At 37.3% G+C, this 22,021-nt stretch overlaps 1 protein-coding gene across 3 annotated transcripts in view; it reads left to right on the forward strand.

The window, feature by feature from the left end:
* Positions 1 to 22,021, forward strand: part of HERC1 (HECT and RLD domain containing E3 ubiquitin protein ligase family member 1) — a 215,380-nt gene that overhangs the window by 112,163 nt on the left and 81,196 nt on the right. For all 3 annotated transcript variants that reach the window (XM_036841279.1, XM_036841282.1, XM_036841283.1), the window contains 11 exons: positions 2,332 to 2,600; positions 4,289 to 4,504; positions 5,146 to 5,266; positions 5,506 to 5,743; positions 5,895 to 6,079; positions 10,154 to 10,309; positions 12,192 to 12,298; positions 12,837 to 12,947; positions 15,681 to 15,857; positions 20,491 to 20,730; positions 21,132 to 21,215. In XM_036841279.1, coding sequence (XP_036697174.1) covers positions 2,332 to 2,600; positions 4,289 to 4,504; positions 5,146 to 5,266; positions 5,506 to 5,743; positions 5,895 to 6,079; positions 10,154 to 10,309; positions 12,192 to 12,298; positions 12,837 to 12,947; positions 15,681 to 15,857; positions 20,491 to 20,730; positions 21,132 to 21,215 — 1,904 coding nt within the window. The remainder of the gene's footprint in view (positions 1 to 2,331; positions 2,601 to 4,288; positions 4,505 to 5,145; positions 5,267 to 5,505; positions 5,744 to 5,894; positions 6,080 to 10,153; positions 10,310 to 12,191; positions 12,299 to 12,836; positions 12,948 to 15,680; positions 15,858 to 20,490; positions 20,731 to 21,131; positions 21,216 to 22,021) is intronic.

The raw sequence follows: 22,021 nt of genomic DNA on the forward strand, positions 1-22,021 counted from the left end.
GGAGTATTTTAAGGCAATTCACTACTTGCAGTTTCTTCACGTATTGAGCCTTTGCATAGGCAGGCAGTTGAAATTCCCATGGATCAGTGATTTGTGAGTTGATTAACAACAGGAATATGTAGGACCACCTCCCATAAACTTAAGGAATTAGTGTTATTAATTTAGAAAAGATCATTTTCTTTGAGCCTCTGTTTCCTCAACTGAGGCAATTGGACTAGATAATCTTTAAGGTCGCTTTTACTTCTGTGGTTCTAGCATTAACTCTCTGCACATTTTATTTTCATTTTGAAAAGTAATTTGTAAGTATTGGAAGATTGAAGAACTTTTTATTCTGAAGTTTTATTATTGAACCAACAAGCTCAATGCTGAGAGACAAAAAATATCATTTGTAAGTTAAGGTTAAATCCAGAGTCTGAATTTGGGATGCTTAAGGAAGTGGAAAATGATTATTTCTTTTTTTTCTTTTTTTCCACATTAGCCCCTCCTTTATTCTTTAAATATCATTTTAATTTAATACATTATGCATCCATGACATTTTTCTTTGGATTTTTACCTTTTCTGTTTTACATGGGAAAATATTCAGCTATACAGTTTGGGGAAATTTTCAGATTGGTTATTTTTTATGTTCAGTAGAACTGAAAATCCAACATTTTTTAATCTTAAGAATTCTTGCTAAAATATAGAAGGCAGATAAACCATATATTCTTTGCCATTCTAAATTATTTTAGTAGAATGCATATAAATTATTTCATAGCTACTTTATAATATTAACTGCCTATTGTGGATTTCTGTGTCTCATTTTGAAGTCCTGGGGTTTTCCTGACAGTGTAATAATTCAAAAATAATTTATACAGTCAATACTGTATTAGTTCATTTTCTCTGTGGGCATTAGTGTTTAAGTAGTCCTCTTCCCAAATCTTTTCCATCTAGTATGTAACAAATATAATTTTTGTAATGCATATTTTATTAAGTACCTCAAGATTCATTCCTAATAGAAAAATTTGGTATATTCACAGAATGAGATATTATACAGCACTCAAACAAATGAACCATGGCTACATGGAATAATGTGAATGAGTATTAGCAATATTATACTGAAAGCAAAGTAATGTCCAAAAAGACTACATAAAATGATACTTTTTTATAAAGTCACAAACAACTAACACTAAACATTATTTGTCTTGGGAATACATATAAGATAAAACAATATTTAACAACAATAAAAGCAAAGGAGTGATAATGAAATCCTTAGGTGGGAGGACACAGGGGAGAGATGGGTTGGGGGAAAGAACAGATAGGTAGTATTCTGCCAGTTTTCTAGTTCTTGTGTTCACATTTATTATAAATAAATATAAATACAAAAGCAGGCCATGCATGGACCAGTGATGAGAGTATATCATGAGCCAAGGAGTATGATTAATTTAACTCATGTACCTGAGATCAATTAAATCAAAAAAGACAAAACGTGTAAGAATTAGACATTTATATATTTTTTTAAAGCCACTATTGGCACATGCCTTGGACAGTTGTTGTGATAAAACATATTAACATTTTTGCTGTCCAATGTAAAGATTTTAGCCTAGAAAATGCCCACTGGCAAAACTAATGGTATTATATTTAGCCACTATTGTTAACACCACTTGGTAATTTTATGTAGCTATCACTTTATAGTTAATCTTATATATTCTTGTCTGTGAAACTTTGCTTCCTTTATATAGGAGTTTCACAACCTGAAATAAATGTGCATATTACACAGTGAAAATGTTCCTTATATTAGTGAAACCAAGGGTGATATTTATGTCTCCTTTTTGTGTAAGTTTACTTGCCCTTCTGTATTCATTTTTTGGTAATATTTCATTGCAGATATGTACACATTTTGCACAGTCTTAACTCACTCTTTGCAATGATAATGTTAAATCAGATGAAATCCTATTACTATTAGGTCTTACCAGCAGTGTCCTAAGTGCCGAGTTCCATTCTGGTCATAAATGATGGTCTGGTTTAATACTGCAGAGCATTTTAAGCTAAGCATTTTGACAGCAGCTTCTGCCTTTCTTTTTCTTGTGGCAACGTGTTGCTAAAGCGCTTACAGAGACACTGGTACATTAAACAGGGCTTTCCCTTTGTTTTCTTACATTGCTGTAATTTTTGTTTGTTTGTTGTTTTTTACCAAAGCATTTTGCTCAGATTCACTTAATGCATGCATGTATTCAAACAGTAGTATCCATTTCTCACCAGTCGGTATGATAGCAACACTCAGCCCTCATCTAGTTTCAGAATATATGCTCTACTTGGTCATCACTGATGCGTTTTTGTTCTGTTTGTATGTAGGTCCTATGCATAATCATTTGGAAACCCTGAGCGACTCTTGGGCGCGCCTGAAACATAACAGAGACTGGTTGTGCAACTCCTCTAACTCCTTTGAGTCTGATTTTGATCTTACCAAGTCTTTGGGAGTTCACACTTTGATTGAAAATGTTGTAAGCTTTGTGAGTGGAGATGTGGGGAATGCCCCAGGTTTTAAAGAGCCAGAGGAAAGTATGTCTACAAGTCCCCAGGCCTCCATCATTGCAATGGAACAGCAACAGTTAAGGGCAGAAGTAAGTCTTTGATATTTACTACTTGTGAGGGACTATGGAAACTTAAACTGAACCACTGAATGTACAATTGTAGGAAAAACTTTTCCTTTTCTTCTATTCCTTGCCTCCCCCTTTCCTTCACTTGAGCTTTTTGATGTTGCTATCTTAACCAAAGCAACCTGATAGTTTGTTTGAAGTGAACAATAGTACACAAGATACTCTAATCACTAAGTCTTTGCTTGTCTCCTAGAAACTAGAGTGAAATTTGTTGGTGACCATGCAGATCTGCTCTTAGAGTCCCCATTTTTGACCCATTTGTCTCCATTTAAAAAGGGCTAGATTAGAACACCATGCTAATAATGATAAATGCTAAAATTAGTGAGCATTGCCTCCAAATATCTCCCTCAAAATATTTATTAATGATTGTGGTTTCAACATGTCCTCAAATTCTTTGATACTCTTCCCTCCAGGAGGTGGAGCTTAATTTTCCTCCTCTTGAGAGTAAGCTGGAATTAGTGACTTAGAGCTAATAGAGTATGAAAAGGGGAAAAAATACAGTAATTTTACATTGCAGAAACCTGGCAGACATCACCTTAACCAAGTGATCAAGATTAATATCACCAATAATAAGTTACGGTGATATCATGTACCCTGATAATAATGTGATGAGAGGGAGACTTTATAGTATTCGTCCCCAAATCCATACCTGTAGTCCAAACATGAGAAAACATCAGGCAAACCCAAATTGAGGGACATTCTATAAAATACACAAACAGCCCTTCATAGACGTCAAGGTCATGAAAAACAAAGAAACTGTCACAAACTAAAGGAGACAAGACAACTAAATGCAACGTGATATCCTGATTTGGATCCTGGAACATAAAAGGGACATTATGGGAACTCTGGTGAAATCCAAATAAATTCTGTGGTTTAGTCAGTAGTGTTGTACCAATGTTAATTTGTTTTCATAAATATGCCATAGTTTTGTAAGATACTAACATTAGGAGAAGCTTGGGGAAAGGTATACAGGAACTATCTGTACCATCTTTACAATTCTTCTATAGATATAAAATTATTTCAAAATAAAAAGTTTATTTTTTTTTAAAAAAAGGAGGGGGGTAGGCCAATGGACTGCTGTGGTGGATATTTGTCTTCCTAGGGAAGATAGAGCCAGAAGTTCAAGAGAACCACAGAGAAACCTTTTGGAAATACTTCTAATTCTTGAACTAAAGAGTATTCATTCTATATAATGTTGTAAGGAAAGGAAGCAGTATCCATACTACTTGATGCTTTTGAAATCACGTGTATCTCCTCATGAGCATCACAATAGCTCTGTGAGTAGATTAAAGTACTATTAGCCTCATTTTATACACGAAGAAACTGAGACTCAGGAAATTGAGTTTCCCAAGGCTACACAGTCGTTGGAATACTCTGGCCTTGAAACTAGATCTCCTACATCCAAATTTACTACTTTTCCCATTGTACTGTGTAGCCTCTTGTATACTGAAGTATGCTTATAGAGATCTTAGAGATATTTTAATTTTTAAAGTCATAATAGTAAAATAAATGTTTATGTTAATAGAATAGATTCCTAAGAAATATCAGAATTTTCTGTGTGCTAAGAAATATATTGTCTGTGACGTACAGAGTTATTTGTGTCTCAGTTCAGTGAAGAATTCTAAAATATGTTTATTTTACTTTTTCTCAAGCTTCGTTTAGAGGCACTTCATCAGATCCTTGTACTGTTGTCTGGAATGGAAGAAAAAGGTAACATCTCTCTGACAGGAAGCAGATCAAGCTCAGGTTTCCAGTCATCCACTCTGCTCACATCTGTGAGGCTGCAGTTTCTGGCAGGGTGTTTCGGTTTAGGCACTGATGGACACGCAGGAGCCAAAGGAGAGAGTGGCCGATTGCATCACTATCAGGTAGATGACAGAACTGTCATGCGAGGATGACACCTTTCAGTATATTCAGATTTTAACTGTATTTTTACAACACCAGTTTAATAATGCTAAACTTTTTGGTGTTTAGAATTGAGGTTTAAAAATATAAAGACCTAAGTGACTTAAAGATACCTCATTGATTTAGTTTCCTGAGTATAGCTGGGGTTAGATAAGCCATTAGGTAAGCCATGGTACTATTGTACTTTTAGATTCTTTGCTGGCTCAGTTTTATTAACCCTTAGCCAAATTGCATAGAGGTAGATCTAAGTTGGGATAGGGATTGGTGTTTGGGAGGATGGGTTTCAAGAATTTACATTTTAGACTTGATCATTTTACCTAGTTTCTCTGATTGCTTGAACTGTTTTTTTGAAGTGTTGTCTTTATATCTTCCATGTTTAGAGAGGAAAAATGCTTTGTGGGAAAGGAGAGAGATTATATAGGATCAAGAATTTTCAAGCATTGAAAAATAAATTTATTATAAAACTTTTATATACTGAAATATACTAAATAATTAAAAACCACCATAGGGCTCTAGCATAGGCTAGGAATAAAATGCTTTTACTTTCCTTTGGGTAGAAAGTGTTGTTGTTAATAGAAAAGGTAAATCTTTGTGTGTAATTTAGGATGGGATCAGAGCAGCTAAGAGAAATATTCAGATTGAAATCCAGATGGCTGTGCATAAGATTTATCAACAATTGTCTGCTACTCTGGAGAGAGCCCTGCAAGCAAACAAGCATCACATTGGTGAGTAACTGCACATGCAAATAAATATAAGGTGCAAGTAACATTTTGGCCTGAGGTTATGCTAGGTAGCTAATGTTCTGTGTTTAACATTAGGTCAGCTTATAGGTAAAGATAAATACTTGAAAGTGTAATAGTGTTCCATACTACTATTTATATTTTGGAATATGATTTATTTTAGTAAATGCTTTGTTAACTTCAAAGAAGATTCTCAACTGCCTTTCTTTCTTTCTTCTTTTTAGAAGCCCAGCAGCGTCTCCTTTTGGTTACAGTTTTTGCCCTGAGTGTTCACTATCAACCAGTAGATGTTTCTTTGGCGATTTCCACGGGTCTGCTAAATGTATTGTCGCAGTTATGTGGCACAAACACCATGCTAGGACAACCTCTTCAGTTGTTGCCAAAAACGGGTGTTTCCCAACTAAGCACAGCTTTAAAAGTGGCTAGTACAAGATTGCTCCAGATTCTAGCCATCACTACAGGGTGAGCATTGTAGATGTCTTGGTAGAACTGTGTGGGGCCTGGTCTTTCACATTTTAGTGATTTCCATTTCACCGTAATCTCCTTCATTTGTTTAAGCACATTTGCCCTTCTGTGTAATTACCATTTATTTTTTTCCTGTTATTTCATGTAGGACCTATGCTGATAAACTGAGCCCCAAGGTAGTTCAATCTTTGTTGGATCTACTCTGTAGTCAGTTGAAAAATTTGTTGTCCCAGGCCGGTGTACTACTTATGGCCTCTTTTGGAGAAGGAGAAGAGGATGAAGAAGAAAAGAAAATTGACTCTAGTGGAGAAACTGAGAAGAGAGACTTCAGAGGTATCTTAAATCTTTTTTCTCTGTCATTATTTACAAGCATTTATTGAATCCACATTGTGTGAATATCATTAGAATGTAAAGTTCTTTCTGTTGTGAGGCATGAGAGGATTTTTATTTGTTCATTTAGAAACCCCTTTTTTCTCCAAATATGTATGGTTTAGAGGTGCCTCTGACTGAACTTCCTCTCCTTAGAGTTGGTTAACCCTGATGTAGCAACTGTACCACTCAGTGTCTAAGTTCAGCCTCTCCTTGGCTGTTGTGGCTCTAGAACTTAGAGGTTCTAGGTAACTGATTTCCCCAGATTCTGTTCTTGTAGCATTTGATCCTGACAGCCCATCTCTTGGGTTGCATTCTTGTTTTAAGTGTTCCCCCAGGACCAAGGGTTTTAATATTTGGGAATTGGATTAGAATTAGGGGAGCTGAACTTCTTGCTAGGCTGTTCTGTTCTCTAGTCACTAAAAAATTCTTCATTATACTTAGCTGTAATAATTTTTGCTTGCTGTAATATGGTCATCTCCTTATAGCTTTTAAAAACTATAGTGAACATTGTGGGAATTCCCTCGTGGTCCAGTGGGTAGAACTCTGTGCTTTTGCTGCTGAGGGTGCGGGTTCAAGCCCTGGTTGGGAAACTAAGATCCTGCAAGCCGCATGGCGCAGCCAAAAAAAAAAAAAAAAAAAAAAACTGTAGTGAACATTGTATTTCAGTAGAACGTAAACCCTGAACAGGAGAACTACTATACATGTCTGTTATATATTAAGGGAATAAAGGTCTAAAACGGGTCATTTATTCGATGTCTTATTACCATAATAAGCTCTGGGAGCCATTAAATCCTTTCTGGATCAGATAGATAGATACATAGATAGATAGATAGATAGATAAAAATAAGAGTAATAGACCCAACCTTCCAAGACTGTTGTGAGAATTAAATAATTTAATACTTGTAAAGGACTTAGAGCAGTGTCTAGCACATAGTAAGAGCTCAAGGAATGTTAATGTTAATATTGGAATATTATAATAAATAATATTTAAATAAATAAAGTAGTATTTAATATTAATACTGTATGGATAGGTGGGTGGATAAAGGAATATGCTGGGGATACAAAAATGGCAAAACATTATCTCTGCCCTCAAGGACCTTCTAGGGAAATGAGGAAGGTAGATGTTTAAACAGATAATTACAGTGTAATACAATAAGCTCAGAAGAAATAGCTAAATCTCTTAGGTCAGAATCTAGGAGGATGTATGAGTCTAATTTAGGGCTAGCTTTTGGTTTCAGAGGCTGAACCTCTGGCAAGTTACTTCTTCTTTATATAGCAAGTATGTTGCTTATACAAAGAGCATGGGCAGACTCAGAAGGTATGATAAAATAAAAACAGGCTTTTAATGCCACCTCCCTTTTTCCTGAGATCCAGTTTGGGGATACAGGGTTGTTTCAGGTAGTAGTTTCTTACCACTCTGTTGAGTACTGCACATATGGACGGCAGGGAAGACACAGTAGAGTTACTTCTCAGCCTGTAGCTCCCCAAGAAAACTGGATCCTTCCATATCCAGTAAAAAAAGAAACTGTGGGGCTTCCCTGGTGGCGCAGTGGTTGAGAATCTGCCTGCTAATGCAGGGGACACGGGTTCGAGCCCTGGTCTGGGAAGATCCCGCATGCCGCGGAGTGACTGGGCCCATGAGCCACAACTACTGAGCCTGCGCGTCTGGAGCCTGTGCTCCGCAGCAAGAGAGGCCGCAGTGGTGAGAGGCCCGCGCACCGCGATGAAGAGTGGCCCCCGCTCGCCGCAGCTGGAGGAAGCCCTCGCACAGAAACGAAGACCCAACACAGCCAAAAATAAATAAATAAATAAATAATTATTAAAAAAAAAAAAAAAGAAACTGTGATGAATCTCAGCAGGTGTAACAGCAGACTGAGTCCACATCCATTCCCCTCAGGTTGCACCCATTCTATTTATGGGGATGGCTGGGAGTGAGACAGATTCTAGTCAGTGGTGGCCAGGCATTCAGAGACAGGTGGACCAGGTATTAATAACTCCACATACTCTCTAAAATACTTAACTGAAAGTAAGGTGTACTCTTCATTTCAAACGTAGTACTGTTACTGAAACACAAACTGTATCATCAAGTTGTATTAACCAGCTTTATATTTAAGGTCTCCAGGCTTTAATTAATTTAGTGTCGTGTTACAGAAATACTTACTGGGAGTGAGAGTGGGGTAGGATGGAGGCCTCCTAAAAGAGATTTTCCCAGGGATCTCTACCAAGAGAGAAAGTTTCATGGAAGAGGTAGCTTTGAACTGGATTTTGAAGGAATGTGTAGGAACAAGGTTGGAGTGAGATGTAGGTACCTGGGGCAGACTAATAATTTTATATTCTTCAAACTAATATAATAAATGTTTGTATATTAGCAAAGACTAAAGAAGTAAAGAAGAGGTAGAGTACTGTGAAGAGGAAATGTAGAGAAGGAGCTCTTAGCTTTTTCTCTAATTATCCCTAGCAGGTAGGTTAGTTCTATCATAGACCTGCACACCCATCTCAGCAAAACAAAAGCCCTCTAGTTAAAGAGATGTCTATGAAGATAGATTAATGGCTATTCAGACATGCCATTTGGCAGGGGGTGGTCTCCCCTCTATCACAAGTGATTTGTCTGTGTATTTCTTAATTTGATGTGCCAGGATCTCCCTGAAAGGAGTGCCTGTCCAAATTGTTATGATTTTCCATGTTTTAATGCCCCTTAGGGATTGACATTCTGGGAATCTACCCCACTGGCAAACTTCTTCACCCAGGCTTTGAGTGGGTCTTAGCCAGGCTAGGGAGGTATGAAAGTTGTTGGACAATATGAGAACATGGCATGTTAGAGGAAGAGCAGAAAGTTCTTTGGCTTCAAAATGTACAGGGGGGAGGGAAGCTATTAGAGAGAAACTATTAGAGAGGTGGTAAGAGTGTTGATACTGGTGGGAAAATTGGGATGATTGTTTAGAGCAAGTTTGTGGAAAGATCCTTTACATAGAGTTTAAGGTCAGGCAAACCAGACCCAGGCCTAGAAATTTGTTTCTTTGTAGAATATGAAAACACAAAGTCTTTTTTAGAGATTAATTCTTTTTTTTTTTTTAAATATTTATTCATCTATTTTTGGCTGCGTCGGGTCTTAGTTGCAGCACGCAGGATCTTTTGTTGCGGTGCGCAGGCTTCTCTCTAGTTGTGGCGTGCGGGCTCCAGAGCACATGGACCCTGTAGTTTGCTGCACGTGGGCTTAGTTGCCCTGCAGCATGTGGGATCTTAGTTCCCTGACCAGCGATCGAACCCATGTCCCCTGCTTTGGAAGGCAGATTCTTAACCACTGGACCACCAGGGAAGTCCTGAGATGTAATTCTTAATTTGACTGGGGCAGAGGGTAGGGGAGGTGGTGGACAGATGATGGACTTTTTGAAAATGTGATCAAAGTTGTCAACTTTCTTACTAGGCAAATGCACACACAGACACAGTTTTGTTTGTTTTTTTTTTTTGTTTGTTTGTTTTGTTTTTTTTGTTTTTTTTTTTAAAGAATATTTTTCAGTTTGAGGCATTTATTTTATTTTACTTTATTTTTGGCCATGCAGCGTGGCTCGTGGGATCTTAGTTCCCCAACAAGGGATTGAACCCAGGCCCTCAGCAGTGAAAGTGCCGAGTCCTAACCACTGGAGTGCCATGGACTTCCCCAGACAGTTTTTCATACAATTTTAGGGGGTTTACAGACCATCTCCCTCAAATTCTATCTAGTAGAACTCTAGACTTGGATAGAGAACTGTTACTTTTTAGAATAGCAGTAAAAAAAGAAAAATGCACAAAACCAAGTACACATACTTTATTCTAGCAAGCTCATTGTTACTGTACACAGTTGTAAAAGATGTTATGTTTGACTTTATATTCTGACCTTTCTCCTGTTTTTTAAGTTTTAAAAATTCAGCAGCTAACTGACAACCTAGGTTTTGAATTAGGTGTGTGCTTACTGCACTCTAAGTGTAAGTTATTTGATATAAGACTGTTTCCTGTTGGATTTTGGTTGTAATGTAGACTTGTCTGTTCACTCTTTAGCTGCTCTTAGGAAACAACGTGCAGCCGAACTGCATCTGGGGGATTTTCTAGTTTTTCTTCGCAGAGTTGTATCTTCAAAAGCAATTCAGTCAAAAATGGCTTCCCCAAAGTGGACAGAGGTGCTTTTAAATATAGCATCTCAGAAATGTTCTTCAGGTATGTGACCTTTGTCTTATTTTACAGTATTTTGTACATCACGTGTGTTTTATTCAGATAACAACATTGGATACTTGACCTTGATTTTAAGGCTTTTCTTTCTTGTTTTATGAGTACTTATTTGATTGAAAGAAGAGTAATCTCAGGAGTAAAAATTGAGAGGAATTAATAATAGAAGGTAGCACTGGAGAAGATCATGGATTTAATGCAGAGAACTTGGCTCTAGTTCAGATTACAATAATAAAAATAAGCAGAGAACATCCTGTTTAATATGATAATTTGACACAGATTTTGAGTTTACTTCTTGGATTATCAAAATGCAGATCGGAGTTTGTCTGTTCTTTCTTATCATGATATGATTTCTGTTGCCTTGATTTGTAACTTCTGATTGTATGCTATCTATGAGAGTTCTATATAATAAGCTTAATTCCTGGTTCTTAGCCTAAAAGTCTGGTCTGCTTGCATAGATTACTATCAGTCCTTTCCTAATCTGTTTTTTTTATTGTGATAAATATGCATAAAATAAAATTTACCATTTTAACCACTTAAGTGTACAATTCAGTGACATTAAGTACATTCACAATTTTGCTCAACCATCACTACTCTCCATTTCCAGAACTTTCTCATCATCCCTAGTCTTTCTTAAATGTGCTGAAACATAATATAGTCTTCTATGGTACATGCTGTTTTATATGTATACACTCTCAATATAGTTTATTGGTGTTTCTTTTCACTTTTTTTAATGTGTGTTCAATTTTTAAAAAATTCAGATCCTGTATCTTTGTTTTAAGATTGGCATAAACAAAAAAAGAATACAGACAACTTATTATTAACATAACAGCTACAGTTATTAACTGCAAAAATACAGTAAAATGGAGTCATACTAAATATTAATGTTCTTACAGCAGAATTATCCCAGTCATTTTGTGGTAGCAAATTCTGGCAAGAAATTCATTTGTTGTTAAAAGTATTTAAAGAATTTCCAAAACTGATCAGCTGTGCTGCAAATAAAACAGCAGTTTATTCAAAAGAGCCCTTACCTTTCTCTTATTTTCTTAAAAGATCTGCCATTTACAGGTAGCTACTATTTTCAGATCAGTTGTTCAAACCAGGGTTCTTCTGTCAATACACATCTTAGCTTTATATCTAGTAAGTTTATACTCATTTTCCCAACAGTTTTTCTTAACTAGTATAACTTACAGTAGCTTTTTTTCTCCTTTAATAAGGTAAGCCTTCTGTAATATTGATTAAGTTCTTAGAGTATGAAGAAAAATCAGATATTCATTTATTTCTACTGGTTGTGTTGTAGTAATAATGGATAGAAAAAAGAGCATCAGTATCCTGTCTGTATCTTTGCTTACTTTAGAAAAGTACAAACTGCTTACTCCCCATTAACCCTGTGAGGCCGTCAGGGCATAGATGCAGTCAGAAGCAATTAAAGGTGATGATAAGTCTGAGCTTTAGAGATTAACAGACCTGTCATTTACAATTCTACTTCTGTCTCTACTGAGCTGTGTGGCTTTGGTCAAGTTACTTAACTTCTCTGAGCCTCAGTTTCCTCATCAGTAAAATAGGGATATAATGTAGGATTTGTGAGGATCAACAGAGTTATTAATGTGTAGGAAATGCATAGCACAGTACTTGGCACAGGTAATTATTATAGTGCTGTTCCCTTACATACATAAAAACTGAAACACAAACATGGATATTCATATACATTAATGGATATGGGATGAATCCAGAATTCTTGTGATAATATGCTGAAGTGAAGTCTGTTCCATCCTAAATACTTAGCAGCCTCAGAGATTTTTTTCAAGAGGTTTATTTAAACTTTGAATTTAAGTCACATTTATAATAAGAAAATGTCTTTTTCCCCCTCCAGGAATTCCTCTAGTTGGTAACTTAAGAACGAGGCTCCTTGCACTTCACGTCCTTGAGGCTGTGCTACCAGCTTGTGAATCTGGTGTAGAAGATGATCAAATGGCCCAGGTTTCTATTTTTAAAGTTATTAGAAGATGTTCTTTACATGTGCAACATGATGCACCGAAAATCTAAACTCATGGTCTCTTCAGTTGTAAATGTGTCATTTATTCAATAGCACGACTTCCACTTCTGAGATTGCTTTTTAAATTTTTTCATCTCTAAGCAAGGAGAAAGAGAAATTAAGTGAGTTTTGGGATGTGAGGAGTAGTGGTATAGTGAATACTTTCAAGGTCAGAAAGAAAGGAAAATTTGTGGAATTTCTTCCTAGGTTTGGGCATCTAGAGAGAAAGATGTGAGGCTGCATGGCCTCATCAGAGGTCCATATAGTGGGGCAACATGAGGACAGTCAAACCCACTTTGTAGTGGGTTAATGGTCTTTCTAAAAAATGATATTTAACTTGCATCCACCCAAAGTAGCTGTCAGACATTGGTATAGTTAAATCTCACATGTGACTTAATGTTATAGTTACATGATTTATCTTTTCTAAAAATAGTTAAAATGATCCTTTACAAATTTGATCATTCTTTTTCCTTCAATAAATAGGTTGTTGAACGTCTGTTTTCCCTCCTGTCGGATTGTATGTGGGAGACACCCATTGCTCAGGCCAAATATGCTATTCAGATAAAGGAAAAAGAACAAGAAATAAAATTACAGGTACTTGATTCTTCCAAAAAGGTATTTTTAGACAGACATGTGAATATCTTGTCACCTGTCTCTGGATCCTTTCTCCTTTGAGAGACTTTGTTCTATCAGTTATTCAGTCTCTTCTTTGTACTGTGTCTCCTTCTCCACTGGTTCTTTCCCCTCAGTTTATAAACATCTCTTATTCCCACCCTTCTAAATTTCTTTTTTATCCATGAAGCCTTCCCTATATTCTCTCATCCTTCATTGCTAAGCTTCTGGGAAGAGTAACCTTGTATATGTTTAAGTCACTTCCTTACTTCTCATTATCTTTTCAGCCCAATTGTTTATCTTCCATCAAAGCACTGAAATTAAATGACAGAGGTAGGTGTTATTGGTAATACAGTGTATGGCTTTTTATCCACAGCTTACTTGACCTCTGGAAACTCTAGCCTTCTGTTGTTTTCAAAACACTACTTTCTCCTAGATCCCCTCTGCCAATCCTTGATTCCCTCTGGAGGCATCTCTTCTTTGGTGTGACTTTCTCCTTGCCTCCATCCCAAATTCCAGTGTTCCTCAAAGTTCTGTCTTTAGCTTTTCCAGCAGTCTCAGTCATACCCACGACCATTTTCACTACATGCACTGCCTTCCAAACTTGAATGATAGCCCAGGTGTCTCTCCTTCAAACCTTTCTCCTTTTCTTCCTATCCCATTTTTATTGGTGGCACTAACACTCAACTAGCTTTTCAAACCTGAATTCCTGGGAATTCTCCTAATGTCCCCACCCATGTGATCCCTAGAACTCATTGATTTTTACCTCCTAAATAGTTCTTGAATCCATCCATCTAGCTACCTTAATCTTTCTATTAGTTTTCATGATTCCACACTTTTTCTGGTTTTCCTTCTGTCCCAGTACAATGGCCTCTTCTTTTCATCCTCTTTTATTTATACTTCCTCTTCTGTTTAATCTAACTGCTGGAGTATCCCAAGGCTTGGTCCCAAGACCCCTTTTTTTCTTCAACTGTCACTTCCATTCCATTTCCTGTAGCCAGCAAAACCTTTTTCAGATCCGTATGCCATTGATTTTTAATTCCTTTTTTGACATTTTTCCTGAATTCCAGACATGTACCCATCTTCTGCTTGCCTTACGACTTGAATAATAGTGTCATAGGTCTCTCATTACTTAGTAGCATCCTTAGTTCTGTTACATCTTGTTCCTGCCCCAGGCTTTCCCAGTAAGTGACTCAACCAAAAAACCAAGGAGTCATCCTTGATTCCTCTCTTTCTATCACACACACCCACATTTTCTCTGTCCGTACAATCTCCAAGTCCTGTTGACTTCTCTGTTAAGACTTAACTTGAATTTTCCACCTCCTCATTCCTCTGCCATCACCCTACTCCAAGCCACTACCATCTCTGGCCTGGATTATGCAATATTCTCCTAACTGGTCTTTCTGCTTCCATTGTTAACTCCCTATAGTCCGTTCTCTACACAGGATCCAGTGTGATCTTTTAACATTGTAAATCAGAGCATGTTCGTCCTCTGCTTAAAAAACCCACCAGTGGTTTTTAATCATTCTTGGGATAAATTCTAGAACTCCTTGTTCTCTCCTCTTTGCTCGCTACACTGTGAACAACTTGCCTTCTTCCTGTGTCTTGAACACACTAAGCTTGTTCCTTCCTTTGGGCTTTGTGCCAGCTATTCTCTCTGCCTAGAATACTTCTCTCAGATATGTTTCTCAGAAGTCAACTTATTATTCATGTCTCAACTTAATTATCACTTCTTCATTGTCCTTTCCTGATCCTCAATCTAGAGTCAGTTGCCACACAGTCTTTATCACATCACCTTTTTTGATTTCATCATAGCACTTATTACCTGCTATTTCCTTGTTTATTTTCTATCTGCACCTTCTAAAATATAAGTTCTATGAGAGCAGAGACCTTATCTGTCTAGTATACTGCTGAGTATATAGGACCTGGTATAGTGCCTGGTACATAGTAGATGCTTATTAAATACCCATTGAGCAAATGAATGAATTTAAGTCCTCAGTATTTCTTACCTGAACTCTTGCAGTAAACTCCTGATTGTTCTCTCTGCTTTCATCCTGTATATTTCTGGTAAAACAATGTTTATAAAACATAGATCTGATAGTAGTTCCTCTGTATAAATCATTCTGTGTAGGCACTCCCTATTGTCTAGAGTAAAGAATAAACTTAGAATGGCATTGAAGGCCTTCCATGATTTTGTTCCTTCTTCTCTTTCTAGTTCCTTGTCCTCTTTCAGTCTCATCCTCCAGATATTCCATACTGCTTGCAAGTCTTTAAATCAGTGAACTCTGTTTCACCTCCATGACTTGGCACATGCTGTACATACTGTCTTAAATTTCTTTCTGTACTTTGATCGGCTGCTTAATGCCTTCTCATCATTCAGGATTCAGCTCAGAAGTCATCCTCTTTTGAATGCTTACCTTATCCTTCCCAAGCCTGGTTAGAAACTTAACACTTATATGTTTCTGCTATACCTGTCATGTAACTTCTTTTATTCTCTCACTACAATGCTGGTGTTATTTATTTGTCTCTCTGTCCCCTGACTGAGCTGTAAGCTCTTCATGGGCAGGGACCATGCTGTATGTATGATTGTATTCCATGGTCTGCACAGTAACTGGTACATAGTAGATAATAAATATTTGTGGAATCAACCCAAGGAGATCTCAGGAACTGAACCTGAGTTAGTTCAAAATACTGACCCAGTTTCCTTTCTGGTAGAAGCAGGGAGAGTTGGAGGAGGAAGATGAGAATCTTCCTATACAAGAAGTGTCCTTTGACCCAGAGAAAGCTCAGTGTTGCATAGTGGAGAACGGACAGATTTTAACTCATGGCAGTGGAGGAAAAGGATATGGATTGGCATCAACTGGAGTAACTTCTGGGTGCTATCAGTGGAAGGTACGTAGAATTCCAAGTAGTTTTCAAAAGCATTTTATTTTTTAGTACTTTCCTCCTAGGTTATTATAAAAAACGTATGGAAAGACTATTAAAAATATCATCTTATGTAAATGTTCTATTACTATGTAAGATTTTAACATAAATGGAAACTCAGTGAAGAATATACAGAAACCCTGTATTATTTTTGTAACTCTCCTGTAATTGTAAAATTACCTCAAAAATTTTTTTAAGTGTAAGGTTGAAAAATCATAATCATCCCTTCCATGAGGGGTCACACAGTGCACACCCAGCAATGAAAATGCAGTAACGTATGTGTGATGTTTCTTCCTGGGAGAGCATATTAGAGACTGAGTGCCCAACATTTTTATTGAGTGCTGGTCACATACTCTCTGCCTGGCCTTTTTTAGATTCCCAGAAAGAAAGCGGGTTTTTAGCATAAACCATATTGTCATACAGTCTAAGCACAATAAGCCACCAATATCAGTCAGGGAGATTTTTTATCAGTGTAGGGAACTATTTACCAGACAAGTTCCCAGGTGCCAGCCGAGGACCAACATTGCAAGCAGACATTTCTAAGGATAGCAGTCTCTGCTGTGTTACTTCTTTTTTTGCACAGTCCACCTCCTTGGCTGGCTCTTGGCCACAGTGTTTTTACAATAAAATTAATATTATTAGCTGGTAGGACCCCAGAAAGCAGGGTGAGACTGACCTCCAGTACTGACTTCAGGAGTCTTAGACTTAGCCAGTTAAAACAAATCTCATTAATTGTAAAGGTCTATCTTAAAAAGTCAAGTGACTTTGTCCTTAAATTTAGCACAGCACAACTCTGGCCAGTCCAGGGTTCAGAATAGGGTGCATATACAAAAAGTACAATTCCAGAGGTCATACGTGGTATCCCTGGAAATGAGTTTATAATTGTTAAGATATCCCTAATCAGGATATACAGTAGTCAGGCATAACAAATTAACAGGACCCCAGTGTGATCTCCCATCAGGGAGCCTCCCACCTTCTGTTCCCACTGCAGTCTAAGTAATTTAATTGAGTGCCTGGTTTCAGAGGGACTGCCTCTGAAGGACAGTTTGTTAAATGGTTTTGTTTGTCTGTGACATCATTTTATCTGCCTTAAGAGTGTGGATGACATCTGGAGGTGTTCTGTGGAAATTCCAGGACCTGGGGTCACCCCCTGCTTCTTATAGCCTGTCAGGTATAAGACTCAGAAGTTAGTTTGAATTTAAAGTGCTCTATGCATGTGGCTGATTCACTTTGTTGTGCAACAGAAACTAACATAGTATTGTGAAGTAATTATACTCCAATAAAGATCTATTTAAAAAAAAAAAAAAGAAAAAACAGCCTTCTTGACAGCATGGCTTTTTTTCCCCCTGGGAGGAGGAGCAATTCCGAAAAAACAGTGATCATTTATGCCCTCCCTCTTCTTCCACACTTCCCCAGGGCCTGGGTTGGGTTTTTTTTCCTCCCCCTCCCCACCCCCACCATTATTCTAAAATCAGTGTTTCCCATTTAGTTATTATAACTTCAGATTTTTTCAGTCACTTTTTATCTTTGTCTAGACCTTTTGTCCAGAAGGGTTAGGTGCAAGAGGGACAAAAGAATTTCCACATGAAAACTTTTTTTTTTTTTTAACAAAAATGTTTTTATATTGATACAACTTAACCAGAAAGGTTAGCAGTTGGTCAGGACAAAATCCCAATTAAAAAAATTGTTTTCCAGAATAGGTTTACAAAACGTTCTACGCCTTTTATCCTAATCATTTATCCAGTGAGCAGCCTAGGAAAGATCAGTCTTTTTCTGGGGAGAGCTTCATTTAATAAACTGTCTTACTAGGTGTGTGTATCAGATATTGAATCAAGCTATCAGTCTGTTGTTGCAAACTACTACTAGTCCAAAAAGCTGAACATAATAAGTCAACAGCAGTGAGACCTCCCGAAGAAGAGGTCAAGAGTCCAGTCTGTTATAAGAGTGGACATAGAGATCATGCACCCTGGGTATGCCCTCCTCCAACTTTCAGCTTTTGGTAAGAATCAAAGTTAGGAATGTAGTCAGTTTCTATGTCAGAAATAAAAAGCCAATCAGCAGCTCAAATTAGATGGCTATCAAAAGAACAGGCCCTTTCCCAGGGGCATATATAAGAGACCTGGACAGTCCAGCTAGAATCCATGTAGTTTTCATCTTATGGCTGCACCAACTAAATCTTCACCAGTCCCCACGTCTGATTTTTGTTCATTAGACTGGTGCCTGCTTTTAGTTGAACACAGCTCATGTTGGGTTGAAACAGCCCGTAGCAGACAGTATGAGGTTTTAACTTAGAGGCAGGGCCAGGCAGTTGGAAGCTGTGAATTGAGGATTCTATAAAATTGGCAACTTTTTGGGGCAGCAATAAAGCCTAAATGCTGTAGGATCAGACAGCTGCATTTTAAGTCTACGTGACGAGCAAGGCTTTCCTAAGCTCTTTTTGCCTTCTCAATCTTAGAGTACAAATTTACCCACTCAAAAATATGCATTTCAGGCTAGAAAATCATCAGCCTCTAAGGGTCAGACATCTGATTTTATAAGAGCTAATTGGCAACTAACAACTGCTTTTTAAAACTCTCAAAGTATATTTCTATGTGGAGATTGCCACTCTTTTTATTTTGTCTCCCTTTTTTCTAGCAGTTCTAATAGGCAAAAATCATAACAAAAAATCATCAGTTATGGAGGCTTGTTTTGTTTCCAGTACTCAAAGAATTTAAGTTCCAATCTACTCACCTGGGGCAAAAAGCAAGGAAGTTGTGTCCCACTGACATTCTTCCTTTGCAGCTTTTACTTATCAGGATGATCTCTTAGTATTTATGAAGTTACAAGCATATAACATTTTACATCATTTTTTGTCATACATCCAGATGCAGTAGCCACAAAACGAAGCTGTTTTATAAAATTTACTTTTCCCTTTTCCCTCAGATCTCAAGTTTACTCAGACCCCTAGCAGTAAATTTAGCATTTATAGGGTTAATTGGTTGGGCCAGGGCACTGGTACAGCAGTGGCAGCATCTAGGCTAAAGAAAATTGCTGGAGTATTTTCTTTTCTTCTTTTCTCTCTCTCCCTTTCTCCATTTCTCCTTTTCTTCCTTTCTTTCATCTATTTAAAGTTTTACTCCAGCCCTGGGAACTGATTTAAATAACCTTATCTCCTCTCACTCGGAGGAAAGAGCAACACATACTTCTAATAGTTTTGGTCTACCCCACACTCACCTTCAGGAATTTTTGAACTTTTCCCCCTCCCACCTGGACAAGAGAGCAGCTGCAAGCTAATTTTCATTCTTTGGCCCGTCCAAAGCCCATGTGTGGGAGTGCTTGGGCTCTCTTTCTCTTCCCACCTAGAGGAGAGAACAACACAAATTTTCTTCTGGCTGCTCTTTTCCCCTCACTTTAGCTTACAGGGCCAAAAGCAGCCAGGGGACCCAGTGAGCCAACCCTCCTGGGGTTGGATCTATTATTTTTGAATTCCATAGGTAACTTTTACCTCTCACAACAGATAGCCACTCACCTGCTGCTTCATAACACGTGTAACCCCATAGCCACTAGAGTTTTGTCTTTCCCCAGTTCTCTCTCTCTCTTTTTCTCAAATATATAATTATATTTTAATGACTTAGAGTTGTTCTAGTGAAGCTCATGTTGCCACCGTTGTGTCAGAGGTCCTGAAGATGACCCCTATGTTCAAAGATTTGATAGAAGGGCTCATAGGACTCAGTATTATCATTGTACTCGTGATGACTGGGGTTTATTATAACAAGGTAGTAAGGATACATAACTGGATAATAAGGAGAAAAGACACAGGTGACGTCTGGAGGAATCCACGTGGAGGCTTCCTTATGTTCTCTCCCTCCCATGAAGGGTCACATGGACTGCACTCTTGTCCCAGCAACAAAATGCAGCAACATGTGTGTGATGTTTTAGGGAACCCCCTTAGAGACTTAGTTCCCAAGATTTTTACTGGAGACTGATCATGAAGGTACCCTCTGCCTGGCATGTACCAAAACTCCAGCTCCCAAAAGGAAAGTTCGTGTTCAGTGCAAACCACATTGTTTGTTCAAACATTCTTGTCCTGGTGAGCCACCCGAATCATTCAGGGAAAGTTTTCTAACAGTGTAGGAAACTGTATACTAAAGTCGAATTCCCAGATACTAGCCAAGGGCCAGTGTTACAAGCATGCCTTTTTAAAGGCAGCAGTCTCAGGCCTGCTCTATTAACTCTTTTCTGCACAGAAGTATACACAAGAGTGCAGTTAGAAAATTTGTATAAAGAATGAAAGCTTTCCATTAATAATTTTCTGGACTGGACGTACCTCCTCAGCTTCATAATTAAGATGTACGTTAAAATTGTTTATTTTAAATAAATACTCAAAGGTTATTCTAAATGTTCTACAAGGTAAAGATTAAATTTGTCTTAAGATCTTTACAAAACCATGAAATTATTTCATTTGTATGTTATTTTCACTTAAGCTGAAAATATGTTTATCTATAGTCTCATAAATGCATAAATATTATTTACAAACATACTCCCCAGTATGGCTTTATACAGTTAATCGTATACAAACAAGTTTTTTGACTATTAGTGAACATTACCACTTTCATTTTAGTTCTACATTGTGAAGGAAAACAGAGGTAATGAAGGCACCTGTGTTGGGGTTTCTCGCTGGCCCGTGCATGACTTTAACCACCGTACCACCTCGGATATGTGGCTCTACCGGGCCTACAGTGGTAACCTCTATCACAATGGAGAACAGGCTCTGACGTTGTCCAGCTTTACTCAAGGAGATTTCATTACCTGTGTGTTAGACATGGAAGCCAGGACCATCTCCTTTGGGAAAAATGGAGAGGTACTGAAACTCACTCAGAAGCATTGCATGTTTTCCTGTCTTTATTTATCCTCAACTCAGTTATTCAGGTACTAGCTATTCAGTTTATAGATTATTTGCTCTTCTCTGCTTTTTCTCTAATACCTTTCGGTTCTTATAATATTTATCAGCACCAAAAAAAAAAAAAAAAAAAAAAATAGAAAGATAATAAAATCCCAGGAAGATTGTTGAAACAGAGGAACAAATGAAGATCATTTATTGTATGTGGAATTTCCTTAGCAAGGTTAGCAAGGTTAATTGAGATTTGGCTCTAGTAACTTATCCTGTCTCATAAGAGCTTTGAATCTTAATGTGTATTGGATATTGTCAATTAAAAAAAATTTTTGTTTCCTTTTTTTCCCGTCACCTCTGCCACACTATAGGAACCCAAATTAGCTTTTGAAGATGTGGATGCAGCAGAGTTGTACCCATGCATAATGTTCTATAGTAGCAACCCAGGGGAAAAGGTAATGAAACCTCAAACCTTTATAATTAAGCATAAAGGATATTTGTTATTTTTTATTAATATTTGTTAACATCAGAGTTCACAGAAATAATAAGCTATTTCTGCTATTAAAAGTACTTGCTCAGATAATTTACTCTTCCAGATGAAGGTTAGATTACTTTTAGAAGTTGCCTTTTCTCTTTATTAAGGCACTATTTGATATTCTGGTAATTTGAATATAGTGAGTCAACTTTCAAACATGTGTGCAATTATAGGAATTATAGGAAATAGTTTAGGGATAATCTAGTTTATTGGCAGTTGTGCATATGAGAGAAAAATCTAAAAATAATCTTCAGTGTAATCAGATACCATTAGGTGAATAATGGAGGTTTCAGTTATGATGGGGAAGCTGCCTTTCATTCATTCAGCTGAGAGGGTTCTCAGACCTTGTCGATGGTGTAAATTTGAACCTTAAACCTTCAGGAGGACAGTATTAAAGAGATACCCTCTCACTAAAAACTTTTTTTTCTCCTCATGTAAAACCCAGTTAGAGAGAAACTTCTTTGTGGTCTCCCTGTGGGTTGATTTGTTTTCTACCCCATCCTTTTACTTGAGGATATAACGTCAAGTAAAAGTAGCCTAGGTCTGGTCTCTGGAATTTCCAGTTATTTTTTAGTAGAAAGTTTTCAAGCCATCTCATATATAATGTGTCTATAATGGAAGTGCTAGATTTGGTAAATTCTAACCATGAAAGTTACCATTTATTCTGGGCTTTTAATATATTTTTAAAATTTTCAAGGAGGTATAATTTCAAGCTAGCCATTCATG

Source organism: Balaenoptera musculus, chromosome 2 (genome assembly GCF_009873245.2).
Source record: "Balaenoptera musculus isolate JJ_BM4_2016_0621 chromosome 2, mBalMus1.pri.v3, whole genome shotgun sequence".
In the NCBI taxonomy this organism is placed as follows: domain Eukaryota; kingdom Metazoa; phylum Chordata; class Mammalia; order Artiodactyla; family Balaenopteridae; genus Balaenoptera; species Balaenoptera musculus.